Here is a 13,554-nt window from a genome sequence, read left to right as displayed (position 1 = left end):
ATGCTGTTTGATGCCAATCTTAAGTAAAGCTGCTTTTATGAAAGCTTAGCAGGTTTCAAGAAAACTTAACATTTTTAAAGGCACCTTTATTTTGAAGAGTGACATGTGTATGAATAGGTTGCCTGCATCTAACTAGTTAACTAAAACTTCCTTCCTTGTGCGCTTTTCTTGGTTCTGCCTGGTATCTGCAGTTCATGGCGTAGTATGTGTCAGTAAAGGCCATCAGTGTCCTGACGTAAACACTGCCTTACTGAGCCTCAGAACTAAACCCTATTTCTATGCAAACTGACCTGAATACACAAAATTATTCACAATAAAATATTTTTGTTCATAAAGCTAGTGGCCCGCTGGCAGGCTGAAAATGTTATTAAAAACTTATATTTACAAAGAATAGCCCGACCAGTTTGCACAGAAGTCCTGGTAGTTACTAAATAATACACCTTACAGTGTAATAAGCCTTTCTGCATAAAGGGGTTAATTAAACTTTTACTTTTTAAAACGTCCCAGTAAAGTTGCCACTCCATATAGCCCACATAAATCTTCCACTAATGGATCAAATACAAATACAAATACTGACTCTGATATTTAGAGCACTAAATGACAGATTCAGATAATACACAGTTATGCCTTTGAAATGTCTTATTTGTGTTTGTAAGTAAAAGATATCTGGTTATGAATTTCTTGTAACTTCTATGTATAAATAATTATAATCAGATTAAAATCAGATTTTCAGACAGTAATGACTTACCTCTTTCTTTCCAAAGCTCCAGGCAGACACCGCTCTGAGGCCGCAGCCAGGTTTCTTCCACAGCGGTGCCAGCAGTCCTTTGGTGAACGCCACCCGGCCACACAGGACGGTGCGCTCATCCTCCAGCTACACCATCGGCCTTTCGCCCAACATCAGCTTCCGTCCCGCCGGCCCTGACCCCTTCCTCAGGCACTCAGGCTGCCCCAACCCAGGACTCTACCCCAGACAGGACAGCCCATCACAGCCCCGCCCCTCGCCCACTGGCTCTTTAGCCACCAGCCCACCAGGAACATGCTCCCCTGCCTTCAGACCCCCACAGCACCCGTCCCCTCGCCCGCCCCCTGACCCGCCTAAAGTCACCCACGAGCAGTTCAAAGCCGCACTGCAGATGGTGGTGGACAAGGGCGACCCACGCTCATACCTGGAGAATTTTGTGAAGATTGGCGAGGGCTCTACTGGGGTGGTTTGTATTGCACGGGAGAAACACAGTGGCCGACTTGTGGCGGTCAAGATGATGGACCTGAGGAGGCAACAAAGGCGGGAGCTGCTCTTCAATGAGGTGAGGAATTGTTAATAAGGAGTTGATAATATAGGTATATTAATATAAAGGGTATCTGTTTTGGAATGTGGTGGGATTAACATTTCTATAAGACATATTTCTGGTATAAAGCTTTTGACATTGGTACCCTAAAGAACCTTGCAGTGAATGGTTACTTATAAATTAATATCTTAATTAATGCGATGTTACCTACTAATTAAAACCTTTCTTTAATGAATTCAAATTAAAACCTGTCTTTAATTAATTCAATTAAAGGTTTACTGTAACAGTTTCTGAGTAATACGATTTAAAATGAATAACTGAATAGGAAACCTGACATTTGCACATTGCACATTTGTAGTATTAATAATTAGATGACTAATGTGACTAGTGGATTAGGTGTAAATTGGAACTGATTTTGCTCTTAAATGTGTATGATTTCTTTTGTTCTTTTGTAAGAGTGACTAAGTAAGTGTGTATGTCTTTGCAGGTGGTGATCATGCGGGACTACCAGCATAAGAACGTAGTGGAGATGTTTAAGAGCGCGCTGGTGGAGGAGGAACTTTGGGTCATAATGGAGTATCTTCAGGGAGGGGCTCTAACTAACATTGTGTCTGAAACCAGGTAAGTCTTCATATACTGTGCGTTTACAGCAAAGAACAACACCTGCCCTCACGGCTGTTTTAGCAAAATTAGGATACCTCTGAGATGCTGCTGTCATTTCTGAATGGCTTTTGGGTGGATATATTAGGCAGCAGGAAATCACTCAGTTCTCAGGTGTGAGCCACTTTGACTAGGGTGAAACTGCGTTGACTGGACGACTGGGTTTTGACTGGGTCAAAAACATCAGGCAGGTCTTGTGGGTTTTTTGTCTGGTATGCAGTGGTCAGTACCCACCAGAAGTGCTCTAAGAAAGGACATTTTTTGAACCTGCAACAGGGTCGTGGGCACCTAAGGCTCACTGACGTGATCCATGGAGGCCCAATCTCACAACGTACAGGACTTTACTGGTAGAATTTACTGGTAACGTCTTGGTGCCTGATACCACAGGACACCTTCAGAGGTCTTGTACGGTCCATGTCTTGAATTGTTAGATATGTGAAGGGGGGACAAGGTGGACATACTTAATATTAAGAAGACAGACGATAAACGTTACGATTGATTGGTGTAATAATGGGTAAAAAAAAATTATGTTAAACCCTCCCATAGAAATCAGATGAAAGGAGCAGTAGATGAATAAATAAAAGCTAAATAACAGAAAATAACCGAACTTCAAAGAATATTAAGAAGTCCCTTGTCTTGAGTTACAAGGCTGCTCTAGACATTTACAAATTTGCAAATTACACCAGTTAGACCAGTGACTTTTTTCAATATGCTCTGCAGATAACTCTAAAATAAGCTATCTCTGTAAAACCCAATGCTCAAACTGATTTGACTATAATCCATCATTTTTTAGAACAATCTGCTGTGATTAAGGAATTAAGTGGATTACTGCACAGATTCCACTGCAAATGTACAGCAGTTTTTACAGTATTTTGTATATTGGTATATATTATGTGGAGGATCTTTAAACTGTTCTTCACACTTTTTCACATCAATTTACAAAAATGTTTCTTTCAGTGCATCCCTTCAAAAAACCTTTTTGGCAGCTTGACTTTTAAGAGTATACATGACTGAGCGCAGCTTACTGAACAAGAGATTTGAGCATTTGCTGGGAAATTTAGCTTTGGAGACACAGTTCTGTCAGAGGAGCTTTATTACTTAACTGGGCCCAAATCTGCTAATCCCTGATGTTGATTTTACTTTTACCTCAGACCACAACAAGAGATGAATGACCATTCGGGAGGATCTGTGTCCTTTATTCACTGTGTGTAAACAGGACCCAGGGTGTTCTCGGCGATGATGTCATATTGCAGGGTTTATTTAAGGTGTCCCTGACGGCGATCTGGACTCAAGCATCTTTGTTGTAGCAGCTTATCTCAACCACAAGGGGCCAGTATACAGTTAACTCAGCATCTGAGGAGGCTGTGCTGGAACATAGACAGCGGCTGTTCCCTCTAACGCTGCCGCATACATACTAGCCACCCCACCACCCCACACTTCTACGGGAAGATGCAGTGATTCAATTACATAATCAGATTGTCAGTGCCGCGCTGACAAAGAGGAAACTCAGACTGAAAAATACACATTTCCCTGCTCTAATGTATGAGCTGCAAGCTAAGACAGTCCGCTCAACACTACCTGGAGTGAATGCTGCGTACAACATTAGCTCCTACACTCCAAATCAGCTTTGGCATCTTAGGGAGACAAATGCTGACCTCAGTGTCAGGGCCTTGATTGTGAATGAACTGGCTTATCTGGAGATGTTGGAAAGCAGCTGACATACCAGATCAGGACACATCTGGTTTGATGTGTGAACTTACAGAGTGCTCCATTTTGTCATGTCCTTTATCGCTTCTGTGTAAAATACCCAAGGATTACAGGCGTGTTTTAGAACCAGCCTTACAAATTGTGCAAGGTGCAAGGTTATTGTATCTTTTGCATCATTATAGCTGTTCTGCTAGTTGCTATTTTGTGGAAATATTGAGTTGCTATTTTGCTTAATTTGTACCCACATCCAGAGTCTAATTCTAATAACCAGTACAGAAGTGCAAACTAACCTCAGGTCAGCCACCACATCATCTTCAAGAACTGACTGTTCACTTGCTGCCTAGTTTATATCATCTTTTGATGTCACTGTAAAAGAAGATAATCAATGATAATCAGTGTATTATACCTGTCTAATGTTATAGCTGATTGGTGTAAACGTACCACTCAGCAAAACCCAGTGATAAACAGTAAGATAATTACACACTCAGACAATATAACCATTAAATAAATCACAACAAGATAAAAGAAATTAAATATAATAATTACAAGTGGGAGTGGGCGATACAACAATATTGTATCGTAGCATACTTTTTCATGGTGAGCAAGAGTATATCGAGGGTATTGCCAGTGCTTGAAGAACACTGATCAGCTGCAGGTTTCATTACTGACAGTGTAATTAGTCTGTATTAGTTTCATTAGATGTAGAGCAGCACATGTTGAATAAAGATCACTGTACTCAGTGTGGAAGAATATCTGAACAGCAGTCTTTAAGAATCTTAATGGCTACTGATGCATTTTGTCTGTGATCACATGTATCACAGTTCATTTTATGTGTTGTGAAAATGACATTTTGTGATATAACATTTTTACCATGTCGCCCAGCCCTCATTACAGATATTAGGAAAACAATTAAAACAAACTTTAAAAAAAAAATGTAAAAATGCATTTATTAATTACAGATAAAGACTTCAGAGAAGAGCGAGTTTCCTTTACGTGTGTTTGTAGCTATGCTATGCAATGTATTTTTACCCATTTTTGGACATATGTTTGCACTTATAGCAAAACTGGATCTAGCTTTTTTTTTCTATCATAAGAAAAGAACCATTTAACCAACCAGTGAATCATTTATGCATTCAAAAGGAGTCTTTATGTGTTCCATATTTTACAACTGCCTGTACTAAAGAAACCTTAAAGAATCCCCTCTTTGTAAGAATGTCTTGATTAAATTAAGCAGGGACCATGATGTTAATCTCATCACTAGAAACTCTCATTACTTTGGGGTAAGAGGGATTGTTTATTTGTATTTATTTATTTATTTATTTATTAATTAATGGCCAAGCTGACACTTTTACCTGTCTCTGTACACACTGATCATAAAGAACTGATATGAACTGTACTCAGTCTGGGTGCCAGGTTTTGGACAGTGATCCGCTGTGCTAACTGTGCTATGCTGCTTGCGCAGGCTGAGCGAGGAGCAGATTGCCACAGTGTGTGAGGCTGTCCTGCAGGCACTGGCTTACCTCCACTCTCAGGGCGTCATCCACCGCGACATCAAAAGCGACTCCATTCTGCTCTCCTTGGACGGAAGAGTGAGTTCCACCTGCCGTCCCTCTCTCCCTCTCTTTCCTCTCACTGGTGGTTCTATGCAATAATTGTACAAATTATGCTAGCATGCAGCTGCAGTGAATAACAACAAGGTGCGCCTCTTTCCCATTCAGATCAAGCTGTCAGACTTTGGCTTCTGTGCCCAGATCAGCAAAGATATTCCTAAGAGGAAGTCACTGGTGGGGACTCCATATTGGATGGCCCCTGAAGTTATCTCAAAGTCACCATATGGCACTGAGGTAATGAATCTACGCACAACATGGTACAACAGGAGCATACATGCTAAATTATATATTTGTTGTATAATAACCCACAAACACTCATAACGCATATTGACACATATGCAGACATACATAGTATTTACTGTAAACACCTACAGTATGTGTAGAAGCACGGCTGTTGCTTTGCTGTACGTTCAGTTTGAATTACATCATTATTTAAGTGTAACAATGTAACTACACAAATTGCTGGTTTTAATGACTCATACCTGAGAGGCAATTATAATACAATTACAACATGCTTTTGTTGTAATAACTGTAATTTCTAAAGATGAACAGTATGAATAGAGAATGGAGAGTATGTCTACTTACACTATATGTCCGAATGTTTGTGGACACCCCTCCAAATGAATGCATTCAGCTACATTAAGTTCAGAGATGTATAGTAATGAAGTAGAACTACTTCACTGCTGTACATAAGTATTAAAATGTGGTATCTGTACTCTACTCCTTTTACTTTACTACATATTTTGAATGAGCTTAATACTTTTACTCCGTTTCATTTTTCATGTGCTGCAACATCGTTACTTATTACAATTAAAAAAATGGTACGAATCATATCAAACCCACATTATCACAGCCAGAGTGCTAGATAGCACTGTCACCGGGTTTTTAATGAAGCCGCCTCAATATTGAGCAGAACAAGCGATCAAGCCGTGAGCACCCATGATGCCGTTCTTCCTTTCACTCCACTGCTGCAGTGAGAACACTAACGCTAGGGCTCAGTTTATTCAGAGATGGAAGAAACACCAGAAGAAACCTTATCTTCACCACCTTCAAATACTTGTATGTGGCCTAATGGTCTGGGATCTTTTTGTTGTAGTTTAGTTTATAAAGAGTTAAGCTCAGTATTTTAAGCTGCTCTCCTCACTGGTTTTTACATATGAAACACTTGTATGTGGCAGGTTGAGTCAGTTCTGTTCAGCCTTTCTTTTGGGCCGAGTTTGTTTAGAGAGTTAACTGAAGACCCATGTTCATGAACTCCCTGTCCTGTACATCCCTGTCCTTGCACTACAGCCAAAGAAATTATGAGTCTTTAAGTCTAAGCATTTAAAATAATATAAACACTGATATTCAGACTTTTGACTGCTTTCTGTAAGAACTACATCCACAGTACTTGTACTTTTACTTTCAGTACTTAAGAAGTACTTTTAGAATAAACTACTTTACTACTTAATTACAAAAAATGTTGAATACTTTAGTACTTCCACTTCCACAAGTCACTTTTTTTGATATAGCACTTGTACTTTTACTCAAGTCTGGGTCTCTAGTACTTTATACATGTCTGTTTATGTTGCACCTATTGCTGACACAGCTTGTGTAGTCCCTATTGAGAAGTATTGACAGTAGATTATAACTGTCTGGAGCGGAAGAACCTATTGGCTCCATGCCTAATGCCAGGTGTGGGCTAGAAAATCTAGTAGAAAGCATTCCCTGGACAGTGGAGACAGTCACCCCAACAAAAGCAGGACAGAATCTTTTTAATACCCTTGATTTCAGAAGAAACAGTGCATTATGTGCATATGTGTCCCAATACTTTTGTCTTTAAAAACCTTGTTTCTCCGAAACCTTAACTGTCAGTGGAAGTCAATGTCAACTTTTGGACATAATGTGAATCTGGCAGTTGTTCTTTACATTGTGTTTACACAGAATTTCATGAAGAATGAATTGGATTGGCGATACAAGGTTTTACATAACAGTGATGATGTATATGTATGTGCTTGTCATAAATATATAAACAGATATATAATCAGTGACCTTGTACACCGGGCTGTCACTTTTTGCACTCTTCCAAATATCTAAATGTGAGGCAATCTACTTTCTGTATGACCTGTCTGAAATTGCTGTGTTATGAAATGTAACACAGGTGGACGTCTGGTCTATGGGCATCATGGTGGTGGAGATGGTGGATGGAGAACCTCCGTACTTCAGTGAAACTCCAGTGGCTGCCATGAAGAGACTGAGAGATGAACCAGCACCTACCATCCGAAACATTCAGCAGGTGAGAGTGCACTCCCTGAACAGCCCCATAGTCATACGGTTCATCTGGGTAGACTGCAGTCTCCTGCTGCAGAGGGTATCATGTGAACAGCAAACAGACAACTGGACAAGAAATGAGAATTATTAATTCTTTTTTAATGAATAATTAATTAGATACTTATTTCCTTTCCAAACACAATACAGGTACTTCATTACTCTGAATACAGATTCCCAGTTCTTGTTCTTGCTACTCCACAAGCCCATTTACTTGCAGATGTGCAACTGAGAGAACAGTGTCAACATGCTAAGCCCACGGTGTTGGGCTGCTCTCTGTTGACTATGTGCTCATATATCTTCGTACAGCTCTGATCAAATGATCAGAAACACTATTCGCAGCCATTGGACAGCAGTATAACAGAATTCATCCTCCACATTTAACACACACACTCACACACTTGTAAGTGAAAACATACAACCAAAGCAGTGGGCAGCCATCTCAGCACCCTGAAAGCATTTAGAGGTTAGGTTTTGAGGCCTTGCTCAAGGACACATCAGCCATGAATGCTGAGGAAGGTGAAAGTGTTCCTTCACTCCCTGCTGGTCCAGAAGGATGAAACCTGCAACCTTGTGGCAGTCCCAAGCTCTGTTCTCTAAACATTTAGCCATGGCTGCCCCACTATGCCCTATTAGGCACTATGGTCTGATGTGAAATCTGGCTTTAGGTGGTCTAGGTAATGTCGAATGCAGACAAGAAGCTGTGAAAACTGCCAATCTAGTAGTAGCTGACGTGAGGGCTATTATCCTAAGCAGCCTCAGCCATTAGAAGTCAAAACTTCCATTTTACTGCATTATTAAAATGTAATTATGTAAATACATAACTACCCTACTATAGTTCCTCTGTGCCCTTACACTACTCATTTTTCTCCTCAGGTCTCCCCAGTGCTGAAGGACTTCCTGGACCGCATGCTGACCAGAGACCCCATGGAGCGGGCCAGCGCCACTGACCTCCTTGAGCACCCTTTCCTCCTGCAGAGCAGCTCTCCGCAGTGCCTAGTGCCCCTAGTGGAGCAGTACCGCAAGCGCATGTCCCGCTGCTGAGCTCCCATTTGCCTCTCTCCTCTGCACTATGCCCATCGTAGGCTCTCTCTCTCTCTCTACACCACTGCAGTTCCCCAGGCCCTCTCGACCCGAGGCCCTCTGTGCACCAGAACTACATGAGTACGTACTGGGTGCAAAGCAGTGAGCAGAAGAGGCTGTCGCACAGCTAGCTGTTGTGGACTAAACAAACAAAAAAAAATCAAAACAGAAACTATCAGCACTTTTGTCCTTGTGCGATCAGGATGATGAAGACTGTGGTTGTCCACCGGCATCACTGGAGTAGGAAGACGTTGCGCCATAGGGCGATGACAAATGTTTTTTTATCCTGAGGACGTCACTTACATGGCAGCCCAGATACACTCTGTGTCAGGGTGTCAGCTGAAAGTATTCGAGTCACACTTTTTTTTTTTTTACCCTTAAACATCATCGTGATTCCAGACGACTCAGAAGAAGGAAGCCAGGCGGCCTGATTAGGTCGATATTTGACCAGTGTTCTTAGCACAGAGAGGCTACTGCACCTTGTCCAGGATCAACTTGCATGCCTATACAGTGGCACACGTAGGCTGATTTTAAGTTTTGCTAAATGACTTTGACGTCGACTGTCGTTCTGCTACTGTTGTGGCAGCTGTTTTTAATGAGCCATCGGAAACATCTGAATAGAAATTATGATTCAGCTATTTATTGTTTCGTTGTTTGTTTGGATTTTTGTTTGTTTGTTTGTTTGTTTGTTTGTTTTTCAACAGACTGACCCACCTGCGTTTCCAAAAGGTGTCGTGAATTGTTTGTAAAATGTGGAAATTGTAAATATTGCATCTCGGCTTCAGAGGTTGAATTTTTAGGTGGGTGACTGAGAAAGGAATAATGTACATACAATCATGTTAGAAGTTGACTCTGTGTTTGCATTCTGATCATTATTATTATTAAATTATGAGTGGGGGAAAAAAAACAAGGAACATGAAATAAGTCACCTGGCTTCAATGCGTTTGTTTACAGTGTGTGTGTGTGTGTGTGAGAGAGAGTGCGAGTATGTGCGTATGGTATGTTTACACCTGGAATGTAACATACGTGTCGGCATTTCCACACCCAACCTGTTGTACTGTGACTGACTGATTGACTTACTTTCTTAACAAGTCATGGCTTTTTCAGTAGGTGTGTGTGTGTGTGTGAGTGTGTGTATGTGTGCTGCTAAGGAACGTGAGACTGTGATCGTGATTACGCTTGTGTAGGTAAAGCACACTGGTTTGGTTCATGCTGATTGGTCCGTCACCAGCCGAGTACAGATCTGTACTGTGTCACCTTCTTTGAATTCTTTGGACAGTTCAACATGATTCATTGTGGCTGTATTTGTATGTCGGCTCTTTAAGAGGAAAGAGAACCTGAACATAACTTTAATTTTGTAAAATGAATAAAGGATGCATATTGGATATTCAGGGGCTGTGCAGTGGATTACCTGAAGCCTTTCTTTTCTTTCTTTTTTTCCCCTCACCATGCTGTCACCATCACCATCACACATCACACACCAACATCAACATGCCTGCCAGAAGGTACACTGGACATGTGTTTATTAACTTTTGTTTACAGGATATAAATGATTGACATTCGCAGTTGCAATGCATAGTTATATATAACAAAATGACGTTTGACAGGCTTCACGGTTGCTGTATAGGATTTTTGCTCCAGTTCAAACAAGGCTAACAAGGTTTTACACACAATATTTCTCTTATCTGTGAAGAAATCAGACACGTACTATACATACGTAAAAACAGTAATGCCATCCATCATACATAAAATTATACATAAAAGAGAATGATCTGTATATTCAAGAATATGTATCAGGGAATATAAAAGGTTATAAGTAGAAACAGCAGTTAGGAAGGTTTACATTAGATAGAAAGAAAGCTTTTTCACATCTGATGTAGTTCGACTAAAGCGATGATGAGACGACATAAGCCTGGGGCATAAAACCATGAAAGGAATAAATAAATCCACAAATAAATACGTCAGTATTCTAAAACCCCAACATGAACACTAAAGTTCAGACAGTTTTACATGAACCTGTGGCATAAAAGGTGCTTTACGAATCAGCTTCAGTCCAACCTCATATAACTAAAGCCATTCCAAAAGCATGTACACAGACTACCAACCAAGTCCCAAGAAATTTACACGCTGTGTTCATGTACACTGGTAACCTAGGCAACTTCACAACTACGTAGTAGGTTTTACCTTGCCGACAGCCTTGCTGCCTAACGTGAGCTTGGAACAAGTGTTTTCCAAATGACTGATCCCTGCAAGTGATCCCTGTAGAACAGTGTGCCGGGCTGTCGCAGTCCAACAGCCACCCGGTGAATTAGGAGCGACTCACAGGAGGGCTGCCTTCAAACTCACACCTCACGCCGCTGATGCTGTCAACGCTGGGCTGGCTGTTGACCATCTTGTGGCCATGTGAGAGGGGGAACGTCTCTGAGCGAGCGATCTTCCCCTTGCTCAAGCCTGTAGTACCAGAGGGGCAGTCCCTGACCAGCCTCATGAACTCAGGTGCCGTGAAGCGCCGGAGCAGCCTGGTCCCAAGTCCGCCTAAGCCCTGAGGACGAGGTCTAATTCTCTCCGATGCCATTTCCTCCCTGCCCAGGAGCAGCTTGTTGTGTCTACCGGCCTTGCAGGCACCGCCTCGTTTCAAGTCCTTGTCATCGTCTCCGTTCAGAAGTTCTGCTGATGTTTTGGTCAGTTTTTCAGCATAGGTTGTCTTTGAAGATGCGCTGCCATGGCAGGGAAACTTGGCAACGAGTGCTTTCTCATCTTGAAGAGAGGCTCTTTTGAGTTTGCTGGCTGAATGGCTGGTGTCGCGCATGTCTCCTTGGTAGGACTGCTTTCTGCCTGTCCTGAGGTCCAAGTTAAATGACTTTGCTTTCCCCCACATGGGTATGTTTTCCCTTATGTCTTCCTTGTCGTCCACTTTCTGGCAGCGTTCTGAGGTGAAGTTCAGCTTTCTCGTGGTGCCGACCTCTCTTAGTGCGGAGTTTTGAATCTGTTTTGAAGTGAACAGGGCGTGTTGGTCGTCCTCTGTGAAACGCCTTTCCGAAAATCTGCTTAGACTTTGGTGATAACTGGAGTTGGTTCGGTCCGGGGAATGCTGCTGGCTGAAGCGTCTCTTCTCATTGTGACTATCCCCAACCCACAGCTGCTTCTGAAACAGGGCTGGCAGCTGTTCTTCATTTTTGCCGTGGAACTGTTTGGAGAACCGCTCCAGAATTTGCTTAGAGAGGCGATTGGGCTGCCGAGTTTCTCCTTGCAGTTCCCCATCCTTTTCTTCCATCTGTTCAATGGACCCCACTCCCTTCTTTCCCCCACTGTTGAGCGCCTGAATGCACTGAGTATGTCCTAAGTATTCAGCTACCTGGATAGCAGAGTGGCCTGCATGGTTTGTGTGGTCCAGCTTCAAGCCAAACCTCTTGAAGGCTCTGATCAGGAACTCCAGGACCTGGCTGTGGCCTCCATAGGCAGCATACATCAGGGCACTGTTTCCCCAGCTGTCGGTGACCTCTGGATCAGCGTTAAACTGTACCAAGATTTTGACAGCGTCCAGATGACCCAGCTCGCAGGCCAGGCTGAGGGCCGTGCGACCGTTTTCATCTCGGCTGTTGACGTCAGCTCCTTTCTCTAGGAGCAGATGGGTGAACTTGGACCTGGTGCCATGGTCCTGGAGGCACACGGCAAACATCAGAGGTGTGCGGCTGCTCTCCATCTTCGAGTTGATGATGCGCCCGTCCAGGGCGTCCAGCACGAAGCGGGCCAGGTGAACCTTGCCGCTGTTCATGGCGTCCAAGAAGGTCTTGGTGCCAGAACCCTGGCACAGGTCCTTGGGCCTCAGCATGGCGGAGCTCCTCCTTCTCCAGGTGAAGCCTCACGGGTGCGAGAGCGCGTGTGTCAGCCTCAGTCCTGGCACTGCCTTGGTTTTTGTTGGCAGACGGCTTCAGAGTTTCTGAGTCTCAGTCAGGGACCGGCGGTGGTTTTATACCTCCCTCTCCCTGCATGCCCGCCCCACGTTGCTACGGCAACAGCCATCTGAGGCCCGGCGCTGCTATAGCATCCATTCAGAATCTCCTCCTCTCCTCTCAGGCAGGAGGCGAAAGATACACCGTTTTGTAAGGCATAATTACTCAGGGGCGAAAAAAAAACAAAAAACACGGCTGTGTTTTAAACTCTTGCAATAAAGCAGCTTTGCTTTCATACTGAGGACTAATGGACTCCTCTCTACCTTACATGAGGAGAAAATTAGTATGCCATGCATTTTCTGTTTGTGACCATTCAAGGTTAAAACACTGGGCTTTGAAATGTTGATGTAGGTCAGGAAGGGCTGTAGATATGTAAACGCATGAGTCATGTTTTATTGATGGAGAGTGTTACATATTATCAGCCTGAACTTAATGGTGATCATGTGTTTCTGGTTTTGTTAAGAGTGGTAAAACATCAGCAAGTACAACATTTTATAGCATTTCACAGGGAAATCATATGCCCAAACTATTCATATGCAATATTTTATGCGTATATATACAAAGTATATGATGTATTCCAATTTCATCTGAGAGTAGTTTCTCATTTCTTTGGTTTCAGTTTTTATGCTGTCATCAGAACATCAGATAATCAATCCATCAATCCTCTAGAACAGTGCTTCTGAGCTCTAGACGGGAGATCAAACCACTCCCTGCCCCAAATCATCTCATTCAGCCCATCTGCTAATCCTGTAGGGTTGTAGATTAAGTACATCTAATCCAGATGATGGTTTCTGGCCTCCTTCGAGGTTTCCCTGTTCTCTGAGACCTGAACATCTGGCTGGTCTAATAGATGTACATGAATAAGATGAATGACCTATACATCATTTAATCATTTCTTTAAGAATATGTAATGGAGTTATGTAATAATTAAAAGCTTGGGAGAAG

General features: G+C 42.5%; 2 protein-coding genes across 2 annotated transcripts in view; one reads left to right on the top strand and one right to left on the bottom strand.

Moving 5' to 3' along the window:
- LOC140564358 (serine/threonine-protein kinase PAK 6) overlaps positions 1-10,047 on the top strand; it is a 42,126-nt gene extending 32,079 nt beyond the window's left edge. Inside the window, exons 4-9 of the mRNA XM_072689746.1 lie at positions 765-1,307; positions 1,777-1,910; positions 5,119-5,245; positions 5,375-5,500; positions 7,407-7,541; positions 8,450-10,047. Coding sequence (XP_072545847.1) covers positions 765-1,307; positions 1,777-1,910; positions 5,119-5,245; positions 5,375-5,500; positions 7,407-7,541; positions 8,450-8,617 — 1,233 coding nt within the window. The 3' untranslated portion in view covers positions 8,618-10,047. The remainder of the gene's footprint in view (positions 1-764; positions 1,308-1,776; positions 1,911-5,118; positions 5,246-5,374; positions 5,501-7,406; positions 7,542-8,449) is intronic.
- A 115-nt stretch (positions 10,048-10,162) lies between these two features.
- Positions 10,163-12,584, bottom strand: LOC140564359 (uncharacterized). The gene has a single exon (XM_072689748.1). The coding sequence runs from the start codon at positions 12,486-12,488 to the stop codon at positions 10,965-10,967; it is 1,524 nt and encodes a 507-aa protein (XP_072545849.1). The 5' UTR covers positions 12,489-12,584; the 3' UTR covers positions 10,163-10,964.
- Between the last annotated feature and the right edge of the window lie 970 nt (positions 12,585-13,554).

This window comes from Salminus brasiliensis, chromosome 10 (genome assembly GCF_030463535.1).
Source record: "Salminus brasiliensis chromosome 10, fSalBra1.hap2, whole genome shotgun sequence".
Taxonomy (NCBI): domain Eukaryota; kingdom Metazoa; phylum Chordata; class Actinopteri; order Characiformes; family Bryconidae; genus Salminus; species Salminus brasiliensis.
Note: the sequence above shows the minus strand (reverse complement) of the source record. Positions and strands in the feature narration are given on the sequence as shown.

What these genes read in the sequence shown, in the direction of transcription:
- LOC140564359 (XM_072689748.1), bottom strand. Translation starts at nt 12,488, where the DNA reads ATGCTGAGGCCCAAGGACCTGTGCCAGGGTTCTGGCACCAAGACCTTC.